Raw genomic sequence first — 22670 nt, forward strand, 5'->3', positions numbered from 1 at the left:
GCATGGGGAGAGAGAGAGAGGAAGGGGGGAAGAGTGAGTAAAGAAGGAAGAGTGACAAAGGGAGAAAGAGCAAGGAAGGGGGAAGAGCAAGGAAGTCGTAAAGAGGAAGGAAGGGGGGAAGAGCAAGGAAGGGGGAAGAGCAAGGAAATGGTAAAGAGCAAGGAAGGGGGGAAGAGCGAGGAATGGGGGGAGAGCGATGCCTCAAAAATTGAGTGGAAATTTTTCAAAGAGTATTATTACAATGAAAAAACATTAATCTTTATAAACAGCTGCCAACCGTCATGTGAGGATTGGAAAAAAATTTGACTCTGTAATTTAGAAAACACATTAATACAGCAAACAGCTTGGAAATTGGGCATTATCAAATATATTTTCCTTTGAAAATCACAAAGAGAAACCATATATCTTTTGTAAATCATGTACCTCTACCTTGTAGCGACTGCCGACTGTATATCCCGATTGGGACAAGAACTGTACCGCGATCAACTGTAGGGTGTTTGGCAATTGGCTTAAGCACTCAAGCAAGTACTCCAATTTAATGGTTGATAAGGAACGACTGGCCGTGCTGTGGCTGCATACCATATAGGATCCCTTAAACTTCAAAGCCGGTCTTCACCACGCCTGTAGCAGTTAAAATAACTAAATGAATTTGTTCAAGTAATGAGACTTTATCCACAAAAGAGTTGCTGTTTAATGTACTGTAGAACAACCCTGGAGACATCGGAAAGTTTAATCGCCAGTGAAACTTCCTTAACGTTATAACTTTATTTTAAAACTTCCGTTTTTCATGAGATTTGCTTTTATTCCCTGTCGAGCACCTCACAAAACCTCTGGAAAAAATAGGCACAGATCTGGCAGATGCTATGGATAAGCAGTCCTTCTGGGGGACAGGGCGCAAGGTCAAGCATTAAATCATATTGATCAAAGAAGCTGGTTAATTTTGGCACATTCCTAAATCTTTTCTTCACTTCATATAATTTTCCAAACAGTAGAAAAAGCTAAGTTTAATGCTTTGGAAATTTCACATTTTCTTGTGTATGTGTAGAGAAGGGAACATAGCCTTGCTTGCTTGAAGTAAATAGGTATATCGGCTTAGTTATTAGACTCGTTATTTCTTTAAATTATCAGATTTCACACCAGATTTCAACACTTATTTAGCCCGGCCGATATCCAATCCTCAAAACTGAAATAATATTTTGATGATATACTTTGTCAGTTAAAAGATAGACGTTTTCGCCAGTAATCCTTGGTTGTGGTATTTGTGGATAAGCATTCATAAATGCCTATAAATAGATGATTAAAATTGATGGGTACATGTTATAAGTGGTTGTAGTACGTGTCAGTGATTTGTATTACAAACTGCTTGATGTAATGAGCTAATTTTGACTGTAGATGACAGTATTGTACTGTAAACTGCCTGGTGAGATTCGTGAAGGCACTGGCACGTTCTCAGATGAAACTTCCAGTATCGATGAGAATCGCATTTGCTGGAAAGTATAAGATGATTCTGTGTTACTCTATAAACGCGCGAGGGTGGGGGGTGTAGAGAGAAGGGTGACGTGATGAGACGTGTTTTGACCGTCCCCGTGCTCGATTTAACTGTGATAAGTGAACGAGGTGTTAATATCCAGAGTGGTTGTTAATGCGTGGAGACAATTATAATCAGGTTTATTAAAACTCATTAAGATTGTGTATCGGAAAATAATTCCTTTGAGCTCTTCAATCATCATAAACGGGCCAGCGTCCGAGAGAGAACGACGCGACAGGACTCGATGGTTCGACACCCCAGAGGATGAGGTGAGCATGCATGAGTTGAGCCGGCAGGACAGGGACACTGGGCGGAAACAACTCAATGCAGGTATCGGAGTTGGACATTGCATGTAATGGTGAACTTCCTCATTTGACTTTGTATCTGTTTATTTGAAATACAAGTTTCAAAAACATTACACTGTCGATGTGGTAACCGTAATGTCACTCAGAAGTCACAGACCCCAACTGACAAAGATCCATTTGATTGGTAGCCAACTGGTATGATCATTCACACTCATGAAGCGCAAACCTTGGATTGCAGTCATTGGAGAATGTTCTGGGTTCAGCACTATGAACAACATACGTACATGAAAGGGAAAGAAGCCCCATTCCGTATTACCCAACATACTTTAATTAGTCCATGAGAGTAGATCATGGAAAATTGCATCATATAATACATGAAATCGCTCCAAGCTCCTAATTTGAAAACTACAGTCGTTACAAAAGCGATGTATACAGCGATTCAGAGCTATGATGAACAGGAATTCGATAATATGAGGGAGGAAAGTGAAAAAAAATTTTATCGTTAAGAAATCGTTGCGGCCTGCTCCAAGTCAAAGCGTGGTTGAGCAGGCCAAAAAACATGACGGCTTCAGACCCCAGAGAGATTAGCTAGGATACGCCTTAAGATGCTAGAGAGAGCGGTGACCAAGGAAGCACCTGATAAAGGATATCATTAAATAGGGCCGTTAATTATCTTGAAAAGGGGTGTTTTCCTTAACCTAGACACCCAATCATGCACTTCCATGGAATTTTATTAGTATGCATGCAAAGTTTCAGGCTGCTCGGTTTTATGGTTTTGGAGTTATGGAGGAGACACACTGACACACTGACACACACACCAAATCATATTTTTGCAGGCATGTGCTCTTTCTTGATGAACTGGGGTGTGCTCCATTAGCAAGCAGTTTGCTATCACTTTCTGTATCCAGTCGTTCTGCATCAACCGTTTTGCAAGCCACTTGCGTCGCCGCTCGGCAAGTGAGAGAGGTGCTTCGTTATGTTAGCATATGGCCACGGTAGTCGGATTCCAAATGTTATTACAACTAATGAAATGTTCATAGGCATACCCCTGTTATGCAAGCCATACTCATAATATTACTGAAACATGCATTTCATACTTATATTTTTACTCTACTTTTCATCCACTATCTAGAAACATGCAAAATGCCCAGCTACCTCTTTGAAATACAAAATCGTAGGTCCATAGATAAGCTTTATGGGGGAAGGGGGGGGGGGGTTGGGGATGAGGTTTCTCCATCTAATTCCCCATTTAGTTATCTTCCTTTCCCTCTTCCTTGTACTCTGTATCCACTGTTAACGCAATAAATTTGTTTGGGGAAGTTGTTATTTATTTATTTATTTATTCATATGAAGTCTTTGGCTGCTTGACTGCATCATTTTCTGGGGGCATGGCTGTGCCGCTGATGTAATGGCCCCTGTTACCAGCAAGTGGGTACTCATTTTGCTGACCTCAGAAGGATGACAGGCTGAGTAAACCCACCTGGTTCTACTTCAACGGTAAAAAAAAATGGGCTTGAACTCAAGACCCCAGGATCTTAAGCCAGCCACCTCAACTGCGAAGCCAACACCAGGCATGGGAAGTTGTCGTCGCAAGAGGATCAAGTAAAACTGAAAACGATGGCCCAAACTGCATTTGCTCGAGTCGGCCTACCACGATAGCATTGTTTTATACATGGAGACTGCCATGTTGTTAAGCAGTGACAAGCATTGCATGCCGTTGGAGTGCTTGCTTGAGCATTTTGAATCAAGCAAGCCACTTGGCAAACAATGGCATTCACCGAGCAGTGGTGTGTTCAGTTACCAAGCAGCTAACCACTTGCTAAGCCAGCCATTCCTAATATCAATGGTTTCAAATGGCGTGCTTGCTTGAGTGCTTAAACCATTCGACGAGCACTCCACAAGAAACTTGGTAACTGAACACACCCCAGATGAGATGCAAAATTCCATTTGTGGAGAATTTCGAGAGGAGGTGAACAAACTGTAATTCAGGGACATCTTCCATTTGAATTATGTTGCTGAAGGCTGCATTGGCACCGATGAGCCTCTAGGATACATTTGGGATCACTGGACGTGAAGATTATTATTTCCTTAACAGTATAAAACTGCTCGTTTTTAAAGCAGACAACAAACAAAACAAAACTAAAAAGCATCTCAAAATGCAAAGCCCGTCTGCATACATTTTGTAATTCAAACTGAACGTGACGAAAACGAGTTACAAAAAATTGTACATTTTATTTATTTGTGTGCTCCATATTCTCATAATCAAGGTTTGTTCAAGATTTCATGAGAAAAGCTCAAAATGGTAAAATGGATATGGCCTGGACAGACATACTAAAGCTCAATCTATAATAACAAGTGTGTGTGTGTGTGTGTGTGTGTGTGTGTGTGTGTGTGTGTGTGTGTGTGTGTGTGTGTGTGTGTGTGTGTGTGTGTGTGTGTGTGTGTGTCTCCTCCATAACTCCAAAACCATAAAACCAAGTAGCCTGAAACTTTGCATGCAAACTAAGAAAACTCTTGACAAATCTCACACTCTCACTATGTCTCTCCGAAAGGACCGTCTGGAATGTCCCCTCCCCCCCCCCCCCATCTACTTTCTCAACAACCCTCTTGAAGAAGTCCTTTCACTCAAGCTTCTGGGTCTCACTATCTGCCTTGATCTTTCATGGGAAAGCCACATTTCCAAGCTGGCCTCCAAAGCCAGTCGCTGACTGGGCATCCTCCATTGTGCAGTCCTTCCTCAGCCCACCAGAGCTCCTGACCACATACAAAGCTTTTGACTACAGCCTAATGGAGGACTGCTCTCCCCTCTGGCATGGTGCTCCCACCTCTCACCTTTCTAGGCTTCACGCTGTGGAAACCAAGGCATTTCGGATCATTGGTATCTCCCGTGGTGAGGCTGAAACTTTGGGCCTCTCACTCTCTCACCGCAGGCAGTTCGGTGGTCTTTCTATCCTCCTCACTGCTCACTTTCACTCTTTCATTCCTCTTTTGTCCCACCTTTGGAATAAACTCCCACACTCCCTTCAATCCCATTCTTCCCTTCAGGTCTTTTCTACCCCTGTTAATCCACCCCAAACCCACCTCCTTGAAACTCCCTGCTTTCCTTCTCGAAAGTTCCGTCATGTAAGGTCCTGAAAGTCCCTGCAGTGTTCATCTTGTCGTCCCCATGTTCCCCGCCCCATCCCTCTTCCTTCCACAGATCTACTGATGTCTTTGTTCCCCACTGTTTTGTCCTTCCCTCTCCTGCCCCTGTTGTCTCCTGCCCCCCCCCCCCATTTGTTGTATGTTCTGTGTGTTAGCTCTCATACGAGCCTCGACAAGGCATACAAAAAAAAAAACTCCAAGGAAGTGCAAGAGTGATAATTGGGTGTTTGGGTTCATTAAAACACCCCTTTTTAAGATAATTAACAGCCACATTTAATTATATCCTTCATCAGGCAATCCTCGGACACCTTGCTCTCTTGGTCTTAGGACGTTTCCTGGGTAACCTTGCTGGGGTCTTAAGCTGCCATTTTTTGGCCTGCTCAACCTTACCCTGACTTGGAACAGGCCACAGTGATTTCTTAACGATAAAGTTTATTTTTCACTTTCCTCACTCATATCGAATGCCTGTTCATTGCTTTTGTAAGTATCACTGTTTTCAAATTGGGAGCTTGGAGCGATTTCATGAATTATATGATACGATTTTCCACGATTTACTCTCAAGGACTAATTAAAGAATTTCATCGAAATATTATTTCAGTTTTGAGGATTGGATATCGTATGGATGAAATAAGTGTCAATCTCTTGTGAATTCTGATAATTTAAAGACATAACGAAGTCTTACAACGAAGCTAATAAACCTATATTTAAGCGAGAAAGGCTATCTTCACTCCTCCATACATACACAAGAAAATCTGAAATTTCCAAAGCATTAAACTTATCTTTTTCTACTGTTTGGAGACGTAATCAATTTTTTTTTAGGAATTTAACAAAATTAACCAGCTTCGTTGAGCTATACGATTCAATGCATTCACTGCAAGACCCCGTGCCCTGTCCCCCCAAGGGACTGCCTATCCATAGCGTCTGCCAGATCTGTGCCTATATTTTAGGAGGTTTCGCGAGATGCTCCACAGGGAAACAAAGCAAATCTGGTGAAAAACGGACATTTTAAAATAAAGTTATAATGTTTGTGTGGACCCCGAACCAATGTACCACGTGACACGTGTACAGACGAGCAGGCAAAATGGCGGATTTTCTGCAATGTTTATTTCAGGGAACCAGCTTCATTGAGCGATATGATTTAATGCATGCACTGCTAGATCTAGCACCCTGTCCCCCAAGAGACTGTCTACCATAGCGTCTGCCAGATCTGTGTCTATATTTTTGGAGGTTTCGTGAGGTGCTCTTCAGGGAATCAAAGCAAATCTGGTAAAAAAAAAAACAGACGTTTTAAAATATAGTTATAAAATTTGCGCGGACCTCAAACAGATTCACCATGTGACACATGCCTAGACATACAAGCAAAAAGGTGCATTTTGAGCAATGTTTATTTCACAGGCGAATGAACTTTGCGTAGTTGTTCTGCATTAAGCTGCAAATCTTTTGTGGATGAAGTCATTTTATTTCATTAACTGCTGCGTGTGCAGTGAAGACGGGCTTTAAAGTTCAAGGGATCGTTTATGGTATGCAGCGACAGCCTGGCCAACCATTCAATTGGAGTGCTTGCAGGAATGCTTAAGCCACTTGCCGAGTGCCCATTGTTGACAGCGGTATCGCGCTACGTCGTTCTGAGCTCATCGTTCATTCTCTGCAGACGCTTTTGCCACACAACGTCATTCAGAGCGAGTGGTTCGTGCTCCATCATTCAGAGTAAGCGGTTCATGCTCCGTCACCCTGAGTGAGTGATTCCTGCTCCGTCACCCTGAGCAAGTTGTGAAATAACACCTAAATTCCAAGCCGTTTGCCGTATTTACGTGTTTTCTAAATTACCAAGGCAAATTTTTTTCTACCTGTCACACGCAGCTTCATACAAAGAATAATGTTTGTGAATATATCACTGAAATGTTGATATAAATGCAACGTTGTTTTTCAGAGAAAGCTACTCAAGGTTTCTGGATTGGATACAGCAAGTGCTGGAGTTGGTAATTACACTGACTCCAACCTGTCAATGCCTGAAAAATTGCTGATATTGGCCAAGTGTGTGTGTGTGTGTGTGTGTGTGTGTGTGTGTGTGTGTGTGTGTGTGTGTGTGTGTGTGTGTGTGTGTGTGTGTGTTGTTCATGAAGCATAACATATTCTTTCTGCTCACTCCCCCAGCCCCTACGCCTTCCCCTTTCCCTCACCCTCTCCCTTCTCCTCACCCTCACCCTCTACCTTCCTCCCCCCTCTCCCTCTTTGTCTCTTTATCCCATCCTTGCTCTACCCCCTCCCAATACAGTGCAGTGCAGTACCCTCCTCCCACATATCTCTCTATCTCTCTATCTCTCTCTCTCTCTCTATCTCTCTCTCTCTCTATCTCTCTCTCTCTCTCTCTCTCTCTCTCTCTCTCTCTCTCTCTCTCTCTCTCTCTCTCTCTCTCTCTCTCTCTCTCTCTCTCTCTCTCTCTCTCTCTCTCTCTCTCTCTCTCTCTCTCTCTCTCTCTCTCTCTCTCTCTCTCTCTCTCTCTCTCTCTCTCTCTCTCTCTCTCTCTCTCTCTCTCTCTCTCTCTCTCTCTCTCTCTCTCTCTCTCTCCATATCCGGGTGGTGTCTGTCTCCGGACACGTCCGGGCAGTGTCTTTTTCTGGACGCGTCTGGGCGGTGTCTGTCTCCAGATGGGAGTTTGTCTACGCACGCATCTGGATGGTGTTTGTCTCTGGATGGGAGTTTGTCTCTGGAGACGTCTGGACGGGAGTTTTCCTTCGGATGTGTTTGAGCAGTGTTTGTGTCTGGACGGCTTGGCTCTGCATGCATCCGGAAAGTTTTGTTTCCAGGCCGTTTTAATAGTATGACCGGTAGAAAATGGATTTCAGAAATTATTTTGTTTCAATCTTCACTGTTATTCTATGCAGAATCATTTTTATGGGACAGTATGAGTCGTAATTAACCCCTCCTCAATCCCCCAACCCTCCTCGATACCCCACCCCTCCACACTCCCCCTCCCTACTCTCTCCTTTCCCCTCCACCTCTTCACTCTCCCCACTCTGTCCCCCACCTCTCTCCCCCTCTTTTTCTACTTCCTCCCTTTAGTATTCCCATTAGCGAAGCGATGGGTGGTGTCTGGTGGTCATCACTATAACTTTGCCTTTTCACATTTTGTGTGAAGAGACATCACTCTCCCCTCCCTCCCCCTTCCTCACTCACTTCCTATGTTCCCCCTTGCCCCTCCCCTCCTCACTCTCCCCTCACCCCTCCTCTCTGCCCCCTTCTCTTCCTCTCGTCATCGCTCCCCCTCTCTCTCTCTCTCCCCCCCCCACCCCTTTCTGGTATTCCCATCAGCGAAGTGACGGGTGATGTTTGTCTGAAAAGGTGTTTAATTGTGGTAGTCCAATGGATGTACATTAGATGCCAGACAACGCCGAGTACCTTTGTGGGATGAGTTAGGGGAAGGTTTGGGAGGAAGGACCCGGCATTGCCCAGCAATGCCAGATACCTTTGCTTGTGGTAAATAAATAAACACTGAAGCAGTTTAAAAAACCCCATTTGTCTCATGCTTGACGCACTGCAACGGTGCTAATAAGCGCTATTTATAGTTACTACGACTTTTCCCTTTCACATTTTGACCCAATTTTGTATTATTTTCTTCATATTCTCATAATAGAGGTTTGTTGAAAATTTGATGACAAAACGTCAAAAAAGTTAGTCACTGGACACACATGCATGCGCGCACGCACAAACACGCACACACACTCACACACAATTGCAAAACCGTCTCCTGCTGCAGAGGTAAAATGTGTATATGGGCTAATGAGAGCAATAGAATGGTGTGCGGAATCGGGCTTGCAAAACTACAGCCACCTGATAATGAAATGGTAATTATAAAGGTAAAATGCACTGCTATTGATTCACATATGCCTCGAGGGGATATTGGTATGCCAACAACCAGTCAAGAACTGATTCTGAATTAACTAAACCCACAATTTGAGACCACTACATGCTACAGTTTGGCCATGAAGGAGTAACATACAAACACACAAACAAACACTTGAAAATATTTATGAAGAATGAATTGGAGATAACACCTGTCTCAAAGGCCACAGTCTCCCATGACAGACGAAAACCCTAGTGGCATCAGTTAAACCTCTGATGTACAATGGCGAAAGCGATAACAAAGTAACCCTGTGAAGATGTCATTGCAGAGTCAGAATTTCCAAAACATACAAAGCTTTCTACCATGCACAGACATGTAAAAAGGTTCCTGTAAGCAGAAATGCCAAGCCAAAGCAATGTGCAAGTTCAAAGAGTGATTCCCATGCAGGAAAAACTAGTTAGGCTTCATGAAAATCTACACATACACACACACGTCACACAATCATACACACCATAGATGGATACTTTGAGACTTGGTATGCCCCGTTCCATCTCCTGAAACCCACCCATGTGTCACTCACTCACAACAACTTGCACACACTTACAGACATATAAGTCCACACACACATTTATACACTAGAATATACACAAACACATGAAGGTGGATACTTTGAGATCTGGGAGGGCTCCATTCCACATTCTGAAACCTGCAAATGGAGATAACCATCAACCTCCCCCTCCTCCTACTCCTTCGTGTGCAGCACATGGCTGTAGGTAGCATCATTGGCTGAGGGCGTGGCTGTGCTGCTGATGCAGTGCCCCAATTACCAGTACACTGGTACTCATTTTGCCAACCTCGAAAGATGACAGGCTGAGTCAACCAACCTGGTGTTAATTCAACGTGTACACTGCCTCAACTTCAAGACCCTAAGATCCCAAGCCAGGCACCCCAACCGCTAAACCAACACCAGGTTTTTAACAATCAATGACACACACACACACACACACACACACACACACACACACACACACACACACACACACACACACACACACACACACACACACACACACACACACACACACACACACACACACACACACACACACACACACACACACACACACACACACCACTTTAGTAAATGTTGGTGTAACCTTTTACAATTTATCATATTGTCACCTCGTTCTCATGAAAGCATTTGCTTCAAATATATCTATTTTTTTCTTTCATGAATGTCAATACCATGTGGTTCCTACACTTCAGAAGGAAGGTTTTCATCGTATGTTCACAATAGGAAAAAAAAATATCAATGATTAAAATCAATCATAACCTAATGAGCCTATAAATATTATTGTTGCTTTTAACAAAATAATTTAAGAGGCGAAAATCACATGACACAACTGACACTGATATGAAGTTTACCAATGTCTTGCCATTCATCCCCACCATCTCCCCCCTCTCCCTCCTCACATGGATTGTAATTATAAGCCAAGTTATTGTGTAGCTTACTTTCATAGGGCACTGGTCGGCAGTACACAGCCAGGTTAGACATTTCCAAGGCAACATTCTTTTTCTTTGCTTCTTCTTCACATCTGTTGCTCTGTGAATAAAGAAAAATGTAGAAAAATTGGAACATCTTTCAGTTTGGAAGCTTATTACTTTTTTGGTTACAGAGGCCAAGGCTCATGGAACAAAAAAAAAGAAAAACTTGACGACAAAAGAGGGTGAGAAGCCAATGCACCAACAATTAAGCAAAGAAGAACACACAAATAAATATAGAGGACAATACGAAGGGACACGTTTCGTCACACAGCACAATAAAGCGAAAGAGGATATGCATATGAAATGTATGTAAACAAAATGGACACTAACCAAAAAAGTAAATGCAGAAAGAAAAGGTTTCCAAGAATAAGAATCATTACGATTCAACATGGGAGAAAACATGAGATGGCGGTAGATCACCACTTTGAAATAATAGAGGAAAAGCAAGAGTGGATGGACTCGTTGAAGGGATTCAACAAATCGGAGAAAAGTGGAACAAAAGGGAATCAATCGATGTGGGAAACAAGGTTTGGTTTTCTGGAGGAACGTGTGTGACTTGATGCGGAGATGAGGATCGATGAAGTGCTGAAAGCGCAGAGGGGACAAGACAAGGATTGCAATGGTACGCGACGACAAGACCACCAACCTGCCCTGTGCTTCAGCCTCCTGCCGACAGACACCAAATACCCTCAGAACCTTAGAGGATTAGATTATAAGCTACATCGATGTGTAAAAGATGAGAAGCAGCAACATTGCATTGCACTGTTAATGATCGTTCTGTAACACTCGTAGGAGTTAATGGTACCCAAGGTCAGACTTGGCTGGAAATAATTATTTTCAAGCCAACATGCAACTCTGGATGCCTTCTTCAAGATGTGACCAGACAAAGGCAAGTCACATGGCACATTTTAAGGACGAGGGGTTGCACCTCTGCCAGAGGTAAGACTATGGAAATTCATTCCATTCATTGGGACCATGCTCTGTACAGACCGTCAGTGCTGCCGAAGCAGTCTCCTGGGCTATTGGGCACAATCCTGGACAGGTCACCACTCTGACACAGGATATTCAAATGGCTCAATCATCCCAGCAAGTTTGTACTCATTTTGCCGACCTCGGAAGGATGACAGGCTGAGTCAACCCCACCTGGTATTAATTCAACAGCTGAACTGGATTTTAACTCAGGACCCTAGGTTTCCGAGCCCACCACCCGAGCCGCTAAGCCAACACCAGGCTATATATGATGGAAATGGATGAACCAAATAATCTTTGTGTTGAGACAGAGTCAGAATGAGAGATGTTGCAACACTGGATAATCACATTCTAGGTAATCAATTTCATATACACTATATCAGGAGCCAAGGAAGAATCTGAAGAGTATACCTTGGTGAGGAACAATCCAAAACTGTGTGGAATTATCTACAAAGTGGTGCAAATTATTTTCTAGGGAGGAATAAATGTAATTGATGAAAACCGGTAATAGGAAGGTAATATGCCTAGTGTTGGCTTAATGGTTGGGGTGGTGGGCTTGGGATCATAGGATTCTGAGTTCAAATCCCATTTGGCTGATGAATTAATACCAGGTGGGGTTGACTCTGGCTGTCATCCTTTTGAGGTTGGCAAAATGAGTGGCAGTTTGCTGGTATCCTGTGTCAGAGTGGCGACCTGTCCAGGTTTGTACCCAATAGACAAGGAGACAACTTCAGCAGTACCAATACTCTGCACAGAGTATTGTCCCAATGGATGGATGGATGGATGGATGGTAACCTGAGACACTGCTCTCAGGGACAGCAGCTTCCAAGGGAATAAAAGGAGAGAGGCTTTAATCTATGTTAAGAGGACAACTCTTGATGCCATTTGTAGACAAGATTAAAAAGCAAAGTTGAATGCCAGGCAGTGTTAACCTGAAATGACTACTTTTTACTGAAGATCCAGGACTCCATCTTTTTCTACGTTAGCAGGAGGAACATGCCGATGGTAGTGCTTGGAAATAAAGCCAAACTGGCAGTTTGTCATTCCAGAAAGAGATGTGATAAGATTTAAGGAATATAAAATTTTATATTTCACCAACTTTCGAGTAACTTGGTGCCTCGTTGTATCGACCTCACTGGTGTTTGTTTAATTCCTACAACTGCTGAGAAGAAATTGTTGCACCATGCAACAGAGTGATGAACTGTCAGTACTGGATCTTAGCACCAGAAATGTTCATGGGTTGTTGTGACCAAGCAGGTTTTCTGTCAAAAGTACGGGCCTCCACCACCACCAGCCTAACTTTTCTGATTGGCAGTTGGCTGACTAATTTGTATTTCCAGGACTGGTCTTGCCACTCTTCTCATCAACAAAAGTGACATTCGCCACCTTCCGTGAATAAGAAAGGAAACCCTCTTGCAAAAGATCTGTAAAACGATCAGGAAAGAAAATATGTTTTAAGGATGAGGATGCTGATGTTATAAGGAATGGTTGCAGATGAAGTGTCAAGTTCAGTCAAAAACATTTCCAGCTTAGTGGAGGTGGTTGGGGGGATGGGGTAAGCTCACTTATTTCAGCCATAGAGTCATTCTAAGGGTCAGGAGAAGGGGGAGAGTAAAAGGGAGTGGGGAAGAGATGAGTGAATTAAATTCCAGGAACTTGAGCTTTTGCATGAAAAACCTTATTCAGATACTACACCTTGCAAAACAACATGTCCACTGTGATTCCATCTCTCAAAAATGGAAAAAGAGCATGTTGCTGAGCCACCCTTAACTAATTGCCTCCAGGCAAGCATGTGACAAGTATTTCAGAATAGGGGGACAAATAGAGAAGACTGTGTAGCCCTATATCGTTATTGGGGCATACCTCTGGAGTCAGGGATGTGATTGTAAGAATATGGTTGGGGGTGGAAAATATTTTATGGCAACATCAAACTGGCAGGCAATGCTGCGCAGGGGAAATCTTAAGCATTTGGGCAAATTTTGACCATTGAGATGTTCTTCTTCTTCTTGTGTATGGCGGCTTGGCTGCCGGATAGCTATTATTTTATTGGGGCACAACTATGCCGCTGATGCTGTGCCCCTATACTGGTACACTGGTACTCATTTCACCAACCTCAGAAGGACAACACGCTGAGTCAACCCCACCTGGTGTTAATTCAGCGGAAAACATGGCTCAAACTGAGGACCCTAAGATCTCAAGTCAGACAGCCTAGCCACTAAACCAACACCAGGCTATTGAGATGTTGCGATAGGTATTCTTGGTCATTATGAGTGGAATTTCCCCCCCCTCCCACCCCCTGCACCTCCAATTCTTTCTCAATGAATCTTGATCATCCACGTGGGTGATTAATTTGAACCCAAAACACAAGTCTGCGTTTTCATGAAAATAAAAAAAACACATCCCTGGAGAGGAATGAAAGGTAGGGGACAGTGAGTAGCATGGAATATGTATTGTAAACAGACAGAATGAAATGTACCCCACAACCAGTGGCAATCGGTCAGATTATTCAGAGAATGAACTGCAAGTTGAAAGATTAAGACGTGAAAGGAGTATTGTAAGAGTAGGAATATTCAAAATAACATTGTTGTGACATAGCTGGTACCCAGAATTCCCCGGGAAGTGATGGCACTTCCCCCAAGCTCAGTGGCTGTGTTTGTCTTGTGTAATAGTCCTGCGTTGTGTCTCGTCTCTTGTGTATTCCTCTTTCAGTCCGTGTGTGTGTGTGTGTGTGTGTGTGTGTGTGTGTGTGTGTGTGTGTGTGTGTGTGTGTGTGTGTGTGTGTCAGCTCCACTATGAGCCTGAGATCATTTTCAATAAAAAGAAACCCCAATAACACCACCGACCTTCCAGAGTACGAGTATTTTCATTGTAAACCCATTTTACCACCCTTGTTACCACCACCCAAGATTCACAGACAATTATTGTCTTTTTGGCTTTTGATTTATTTAGTTACTGCACTCGTGTAAAATTGCGGGTATCACGACTGCACCACATATCGAAACAAGGGATGAAAAGGTATTTCTTCACTTCCTGTCACCATGAAAAATTAAGTCATTGAATAACTCAAGCAATGTCCCCAGATCCCACTAAAAACAGCATTGAGCATCAACATGGAATTTTGGAAGAAAATGCAAACTTGTCCTAATACATTTTGGAATCCATGAAGAACAGAGAATCACTTATTGATGATGCAGGAATTGATTTTGCACTCTCTTTGCAGTCAAGCTATGGGGGCATCATCAAGCTTTGTGGGGGAGCCATTAAGCTGGGGAGGGGTTGTTTGCCCCATAATTTCAAATCTGGATGGTGGTGGTGGGCAAGTGCCCCCAAAATTTCTGAACCGTTAAAAGCATTGCGTAGATAATTATACTATAAAAGGAGACTGTGTGTGTGTGTGTGTGTGTGTGTGTGTGTGTGTGTGTGTGTGTGTGTGTGTGTGTGTGTGTGTGTGTGTGTGTGTGTGTGTATGTGTGTGTGTGTGTTCATGCGTGCGAGTTCCACCTATTGGTTGGACAGTTCGCCCGTCTCTATCCACAATTTCTATACTACGGCCACCAATTTACAAACACTTCAGAACCCTTTTATAAATACCTCTTATAATTACCCTTTAGAACTCTTTATAATTTCCCAATATAATTACCCTTTAGGACCCTCTATAATTACCCTTTAGAACCCTTTATAATTAGTCTATAAATTACCCTTTAGAGCCCTTTATAACTACCCTTAGTAATTACCCTTTATAATTACCTTTAGTAATTACCCTTTAAAACCCTTTATAATTACCCTATAGAATTACCCTTTATAATTACCCTTTAGAACCCTCTATAATTACCCTTTATAATTACCCTTTAGAACCTTTTATAATTATCCTTTATAATTACCCTTAAAAAGCCTCTATAATTACCCTTTAGAACCCTTTATAATTACCCTTAAGAACCCTCTACAATTACCCTTTAGAATTATCCTTTAGAACCATTATAATTACCCTTAGTAATTACCCTTTAGAACCCTTTATAATTACCCTTAAGAACCCTTTATAATTACCATTTAGAACCCTTTATAATTACCCTTTAGAACCCTTTATAATTACCCTTGAGAATCCTCTATAATTACCCTTTATAATTACCCTTTAGAACCCATTATAATTACCCTTGAGAACCCTTTATAATTACCCTTTAGAACCCTCTATAATTACAATTTATAACCCTTTATAATCACCCTTTAGAACCCTTTATAATTACCCTTTAGAACCCTCTATAATTACCCTTTATAATTATCCTTTAGAACCCTTTATAATTACCCTTTAGAACCCTTTATAATTTCCCTTTAGAACCCTTCATAATTATCCTTTAGAATTACCTTTTCTCTCAAGCAACACTTTTACTGCAGGGGTTATTCAGGTTTGCTGTTATTTCTGACTATTTTCTCAAATTGTGAGTTGAACAGGTAAATGCATGATGTGTTTTTGTGAAGTTAGTGATAGAATGATAGGGGAGCAGACAAGATTCCATATTCTGCTGTTTCGACGTGGGAATGTCCGTTTGCTTTCATGAGCGGGAGGATGGTGAGAGTAAAGATGGTACAACTTTGGAAGGGGGAAAGGGGGTTGAGGACTTTCGGTGGGAGGGGGGCATGGAGGGTTTGAAGGCTTGAGTGCAGTGTTGGGAATGGAAAGGTGAGGATTTGGGCTTGGGGGGGGGGGGGTGAGAACAAAGATGCTGAGGCTTTTTTGTTGAGGAGTTATCAGAATTGCATATGTGAGTTCACTCGCAATAAAAATGTAATTGTGTGTGTGTGTGTGTGTGTGTGTGTGTGTCACTGTGGGGGGAGGGGGTGGGGTGTGATGCAATCATCCTATGGGGAATGTGCTTTTACTGTATATATGTAAAACAAAGACCTAATCTCATCTCTCACTTGTAAATGGAGGGAATAACCAATTAGCTCTCATCCAATCAATTACCCCAGGTGGCTAGGATTATATAAATAAATTGACTCCTTGCATGCTCTTTGCATGAAGGGGTAATTGATGAGGTGAGAGCTAATTAGTTATTCCCTCAAGTCAAAGGTGAGAGATGTGATTGGGTCATTATTTTCATTTATATGTTGACTGCATTTGACTTAAGCACTTGGTACATGCTTGGGAGCCTCAAAAGTGCGTGTTTCTATCTGTACTGTTGCTGATGATTCGCCAAAAAGCAATTAAACCAGTTCGGTGGCCGGCCGAGTGGGTCTGTAGCATCGGGAATCTCATGTGTGTACTATTTTTGAATGTCTTGGGAAGGGTTTGTTGTGTATATATATATATATATATATATATATATATATATATATATATATATATATATATATATTGAAAAGATACATGCTTGTCAATGACACACCACACCATTGATGAGTCATGTCATGCCATTAAATCACCCAACCATCATATAGCCTACATCCGCATATACACATATACGTTTATAGAAAGAAAGTAGAAGTTTTTGCAATGGCTCACCAACTCCTCTGCTGTGCGTGCTATCTGCCGAATCGTCGTTACCCACTCAAAGAACTCCTTCTCATCTGGTGCAGCAATGTCCAAGGGCTGTACACCAGGCTGCGCGTTGGCGGACTCGATAGTGAACACCCAACGCTGGCCACACTTTCCCTGGTGCCGAATGGCTGAACAAATACATACAAGGGCTATGTTCAAGACACAACAAGCTGACTTCCTAAAGGAGTGTTTTGATTCAATAAAGGGAAGAAACAGCAATGGTCCAAATCCAAACCCTTTGGGACGATACTCTGTACAGAGCGTTCGTGCTGCCTAAGCAGTCTCTTGGGCTATTGGACACAATCCTGGATGGATTGCCACTCCAGCACAAGATACTCAATTGGCTCAAATCATCCCAGCAAGCTGGTACTCATTTTGCCGACCTCTGAAGGATGACAGGCTGAGTCAACCCCACCTGGTATTAATTCAAGCATGATTTTAACTCAAGACCCAAGGATCCCAAGCCTGCCACACCAACCATTAAGCCAACACCAGGCATAAACAGCAACGGTAAGGCACTCTCAATTAGAGCAAAACATTCACTACTCCATGTCACCAGATTCAAACTACAGTCTACACAAATCAGGTACATTTCGGTAAACTAGGTTTTACACGAAATTTGTTCAATGTTGTCATAAAACAGAATCATAATAGAAACATGGTCATACAAAATACCTTATTGTCATTCTTCCTCTCTTCATGTACATTTCTTTGAAATGACCTTACCAATTTTGGAGGTTTTCACATCAATGGTGCCTTTCTGCAAGTGGCCCAGGGGGCTGTTGTCATCTCTCTAGGTGACACAAAAGACAGTGTACGGTATTGTTAAATATTTATGAATGGGAAATAACCCACCATTAATTATTTTGCCTTCAAGGCTGTCTAGCTATGCCAAAGTAAGATCTCACAGTAGCAGGTATGTTTTATACATCTCAACAAAGTTTTAACAGCAGCCTTCAAAGACATCAATTTATAAGTCACACCTGGGATATTTCAATGGGGTCGAGTGTTGTATGGTTGGCATGAATTTCTTCAACGTAGTTAGAGGGAAACCAGAGTTGCCTCTTCCCTCCAAAATCACCACGCCACCTATGGGAAACATGAAACTGCAATGTTATTTCATTTATTATTGTGCACGTACATCAAGACATACGTACAGTAAGCGCCCCTGCAGGATTGCCTAAAAGTGAACCAAATCAGTTGAAATTATCTTGCTGTCCACTGGCATAAACAACCTCAGCTCATACCAAACATGTATTAAGAAAAGCATGAAAAACAGTGCCATGTAATTTTTGAAGTGACAAAGAAAATGTTTGTGTGTGCGTGTTCACACTCCGCTTCTGCCAAATCAGTTACCATGGCTGAGAACCAACCCGGAACGGGTCACTCGATCCCCGACAAGGTGTTGTAAGATAGGGCCCAACAATTTGATATTTGGCCAGGATACAGGCACAGAAGAGCGAATGTTATTCAAAAGGCAATGTGGGAGCTTTAACATCCACCAGACCACAGAAATGTGAGCAGACTGGACACCCACCTTAACATCCCTCCAAAGAACAGCACACTCATTGATGTTAGGCACTCTATGTGTAGCGGCAAGATGAAGCTTTTTAGTAAAGTCATGAACCCTGGCTGGACTGCTTAAGTCGACCCAGCTAACCCCCTTCATCCCTGCTGAGTTGCTTGAACCTGGCTCCTCAGCGCAGAGCCTGCAGAACTGATTGTAGTACAAATCATTCCACCCCATATATGACAATAAAAAGGGAAGTGCGAACAGGTACCAAGCAGTTGGTTAGTAAGTGTGAGACAGGTACCAGGTACCAAGAGCTGAGGGTAGTTGTTGCAGCGTCGAAGAGAGTAGGAAAATGATGCAAATAGAAGAGGATGACTTCCAGTTGCATAACCTCTGCTCATTTAGCGGTCTTCTCAGCTCTGTGGAAACCACTCCCAAAGCACTGGACCTGTCTTGTCAAATTGTTGTCATTTGTTCCTTGGAATATGAATAATGTTGTGGGTCTGTGCCAGTGTTTTCTTGTCTGTACTTGTTCACACTGTGTCGAATCCGAGTTTGTATTTCTCTGGGCCTTGGCTATTTCTCGAGACTGTATGCTTGGGGGTCGAGCCCTGCCTGTTCTCTCATTTACTCTTTCAGGTTACGGTGTTTCCTCTATTCCCCCATATCCCATTTAATTGTTAACTCATTCCATTTCTTGTTGCTTTCAACTGTGGCCCCACTGTCACTATCTTACCTTTTTACCTTTTGTCAATTCACTCCTCAATGAGCCTTGTGCCTCCATCTGCCTGCATCCACACCTTGGTGCAACGAAGACAAGCTGTGCTTCCCCTGGGAGAGAAGGCTAAATCCTGCCATTTTGTCAACCACTGCCCTCCCCCACACCCCCCACTCCCAAAACCATATGATCATGTCATTGTTTTCATTACCTTTCCCCCTTGCTTGAGGTTCTTTTGTACCAGATATCCTCCTGACCCTTTCCTTTGTGTGTAAACCAGGCTTGCGGCAGTAGTTCGAGTAAGATGTACAGTATTTGTCCTCTGTGGGCATCTTGTAAAGGCCCTTCAGGAATTATGCCCTCAGGAAGATGTACAGTTGGTTTGCATCATTATATATGATTGCTGCTGTGCTCATTTGTAATTCATTAAGATTAAAGTGGTGTTTAAGTCCTCTGTCCAAAAATGCATCCTTTCCCCACCATTGGGATAATCAAGAGGAAAAAAGTTTACGAAAATCTTCTGCACGATGTAACATTGAGCCATTTACAACTCGGCCAATTGGGGCATGTCCCTACAAGGTCAGGTTTTCAGAGCCACTCACGTCATACTTCTTGCGGAGTGAGGCTGTGAACGGCATGCACGTGACTGTATATGTCTATATAATGCTTTTCGCATGTTACACTGGACACAGAATGTATATATAATGGAATCAAGGTTCATATATATATATATATATATATATATATATATATATATATATATATATATATATATATATATATATATATATATATATGGTGTGTGTTAAATCCCCTAACTTGATGGAGCAGCAAGGCACAGATCACGTCCCATAACAGCCAAAACTGCAGGAAGTGTGAGCAACAATGGCCATCTGCCACATGAGCACATTGTCTCCGACTTGCTGCGCATCAGCCAGGAGGTGGGATTGTGGTCAGGTGAAATAATAAAACCAAAATGGGCCCTTCCGACTTGATAAAAGCAACATGACATTAAGCATCATGTGTGCATACGCACCACTTCGCTTCCAATTATAGATGGCTTCCGATGATTGTCATGTTGCATTTACCGGTTCGAAAAGGCCTGTTTCGGTTGTATTATTATTATTATTATTATTATTATTATTATTATTATTATAAATGACCAACCCATAGTGGTGTCTTTACCTCATGAGCATGCTTCGGGGTGACATTTTGGATTTCTAAAGGATAGTGGTGTCAAACTTGGTCATAACACTTCACCCCAAGGATGCGGCGAAGACAGCGAAGGTGGAATGGGTGAAGGTGCTGCTCATGCCTACTGTAAATTGTCCAAGCTTCACTGTTGTATATCGTAGTGCATTAAGGATGCAAGCTTCACACAACATCTTGTTCATGATCTCTTGTTGGCCGAGACACATTTTTTTCAGTCCTTCAAAAGTAGCAGAAGCTTCACCAATGTGATTGCTGACTTCCCTGCATCCTGTTGGACATTGTCAGTGTACTACTGAATCAAGGTAACATTACTTATCTACTCCATTGAGGTTAGTACCAATGATACAGATGGTATCAAGCTCAACACCTTGTGCCATTTCTCCAGTTTTCCTCAGACTAATTGTTACACCAAACTCTTTGTAAGCAGCTTAAAAATTATTACACACTGCTTGAAGGTCTATTGCTCAGTGTGCGCACAGAAGGCGGCATTGTCAACAAACAGAAGCCCACAAATAAGAACTTTGTGCACCTTTGACTTGGCACGCAGTCTTGCTAGGTTGAATAGTTTACCATCACTCCTTGTATGTAAAGCAATACCAGCTGTGGTTGATGAGGCACGCTTTATAAGTCGAGAAAAGAAGATGCCAAAAAGGGTGGATGCCAACAGACATCCTTGTTTGACACCATTATTCATGGTAAAGTGTCTTGAGTGGCTACTACTGTTTCATACAGCTGCCTGCATCCCATCATAAAAGGCCTGAATTATGTTCAGAAGTATTGGAGGATATCCGACTCTCTTTAGTCACAATTAGAATCCAATAAGACTCACAGAGTCAAATGCTTTACTTGTATCAATGAAGGTTAAGTGGAGGAGACATCTCTGCTCGATGCACTTTTCTTGCAGCTGCTTCAAAGTGAATACCTTGTCAGTGGTAGCTGGCCCAGATCTAAACCCACACTGCATGTCGTGTTACACATGATCTGCTGGCATCTGTAGGCGCTTCAGCACTATCTTGGCCATAGCTTTACCAGCAGTGTTTAGAAGAGAAATTGCACGATAATTGTTACAATTTCTTCTGTCGTTCTTGTTTTTTGTAAACTGAATATTGTTGCTTCTTTCAATTCTTGAGGTCGGGTACCCTTTGGCCAATAGTGTCAAAGAATGTTGAATAACTCTACTGCTACATCTTTAGTCTTTACCTCCATGTTTAAGTAGTTCAGGAGGAAATTCTGTCAGTTCCTGGTGCTTTCCCTGACTTCAGTTATTGCAATGCAGCTGTCAGCTAAGCAAAAGTCAGCACCTTATCTCAGTCATGTCTTGTAGAAAGCTCAGGAAGTTAATCAAAGGCTGTTTTGTCAAAAGCTGGTTCGTGTGTATCAAAAGTGTCTCAATTTGTTTTTGCCCAGCGGTCCATCTATTGTGTTTGATCTATTAAAGGATTTCCATCTCTGTGTAGTCGTGGACCTATTTTCAGTGGGACAGGCCCATTAACTTTCTTTATCCCTTGATACATCCCATGGAGGTCACCGTAATCAGCACAGAGTTGAATTCACACATAATTTTAACCAATATTGCTGGATGCAGTTTCTCGTTTCTCTCTGAGTAATGTGCTTTGCTTTCTGGAGTCTCAAGAAAGAAGCTTGAGGTGGATTATCTCCATCGGCAATTTGAGCATTTCACTTCTCAATAATTAGCTTCAAGATATCTTGGTTCTCCATAAACCAGTCAGTTTTATTTATATCCTCTATTATCCCAAAAAAACATAAGAAGCACTCCCCAAAAGTGTGTCATGAAATTGTGACCGCTGTTGATCCACATTTTCCTCTCTTTGTGGCATCCTGCACAGCTTCTCATGATTTACTTCTTGGAATCTTGTCACAAGATTAGCTTGTTATTTCAGGTTTGTTGGGTTAAACTTTCTGGCTGGTTTTATGTCTTGTACAATGTCTTGTATGTGGTCACGTGACACTCCATGAAGGGGAACGAAGCTCCACCACCTGACGGTGGTTGACGTTTATTTTCATTTACAGACATTTATTTTTCTGTGATCGTGGCTTCGAGTTGGACAAGTATGCAAAATTTAAACTTTATCGCTCATCTAGAAAGAAGTAAACATTTATATGAGTGAGTCAGTGATTTGAAAGATATCTTGACAGCCAAATGTAACAGGGTGAAACTTGGCGGAGGGTTCAAATGCCCATTCTTCAACAGCAAATTGTAATGATGCTGGGTCTCCATAACAGATGACCTAAGACCGCTGGAGATAAACTCCAAGAATGTCCAAGTGTGGAAGCGAAGTCAAGCACACATGCCGCAAGCCATGCGGTGTGGTTGTTAATTAAATAATCGGCTCATTTT

The 22670-nt window shown here is 42.3% G+C and overlaps 1 protein-coding gene across 3 annotated transcripts in view; it reads right to left on the minus strand.

Annotated features, from left to right (window-relative positions):
* The window catches only part of LOC147023228 (1-phosphatidylinositol 4,5-bisphosphate phosphodiesterase gamma-1-like), a 178743-nt gene that overhangs the window by 29937 nt on the left and 126136 nt on the right, over positions 1–22670 (minus strand). For all 3 annotated transcript variants that reach the window (XM_085888403.1, XM_085888404.1, XM_085888405.1), the window contains 4 exons: positions 17852–17957; positions 17595–17661; positions 16833–16996; positions 10334–10424 (listed from right to left, as the gene is read on the minus strand). In XM_085888403.1, coding sequence (XP_085744529.1) covers positions 10334–10424; positions 16833–16996; positions 17595–17661; positions 17852–17957 — 428 coding nt within the window. The remainder of the gene's footprint in view (positions 1–10333; positions 10425–16832; positions 16997–17594; positions 17662–17851; positions 17958–22670) is intronic.

The sequence above is a fragment of the Eptatretus burgeri genome, chromosome 7, assembly GCF_056783735.1.
Source record: "Eptatretus burgeri isolate ZD-2024b chromosome 7, Ebu_testis_v1, whole genome shotgun sequence".
Lineage (NCBI taxonomy): Eukaryota > Metazoa > Chordata > Myxini > Myxiniformes > Myxinidae > Eptatretus > Eptatretus burgeri.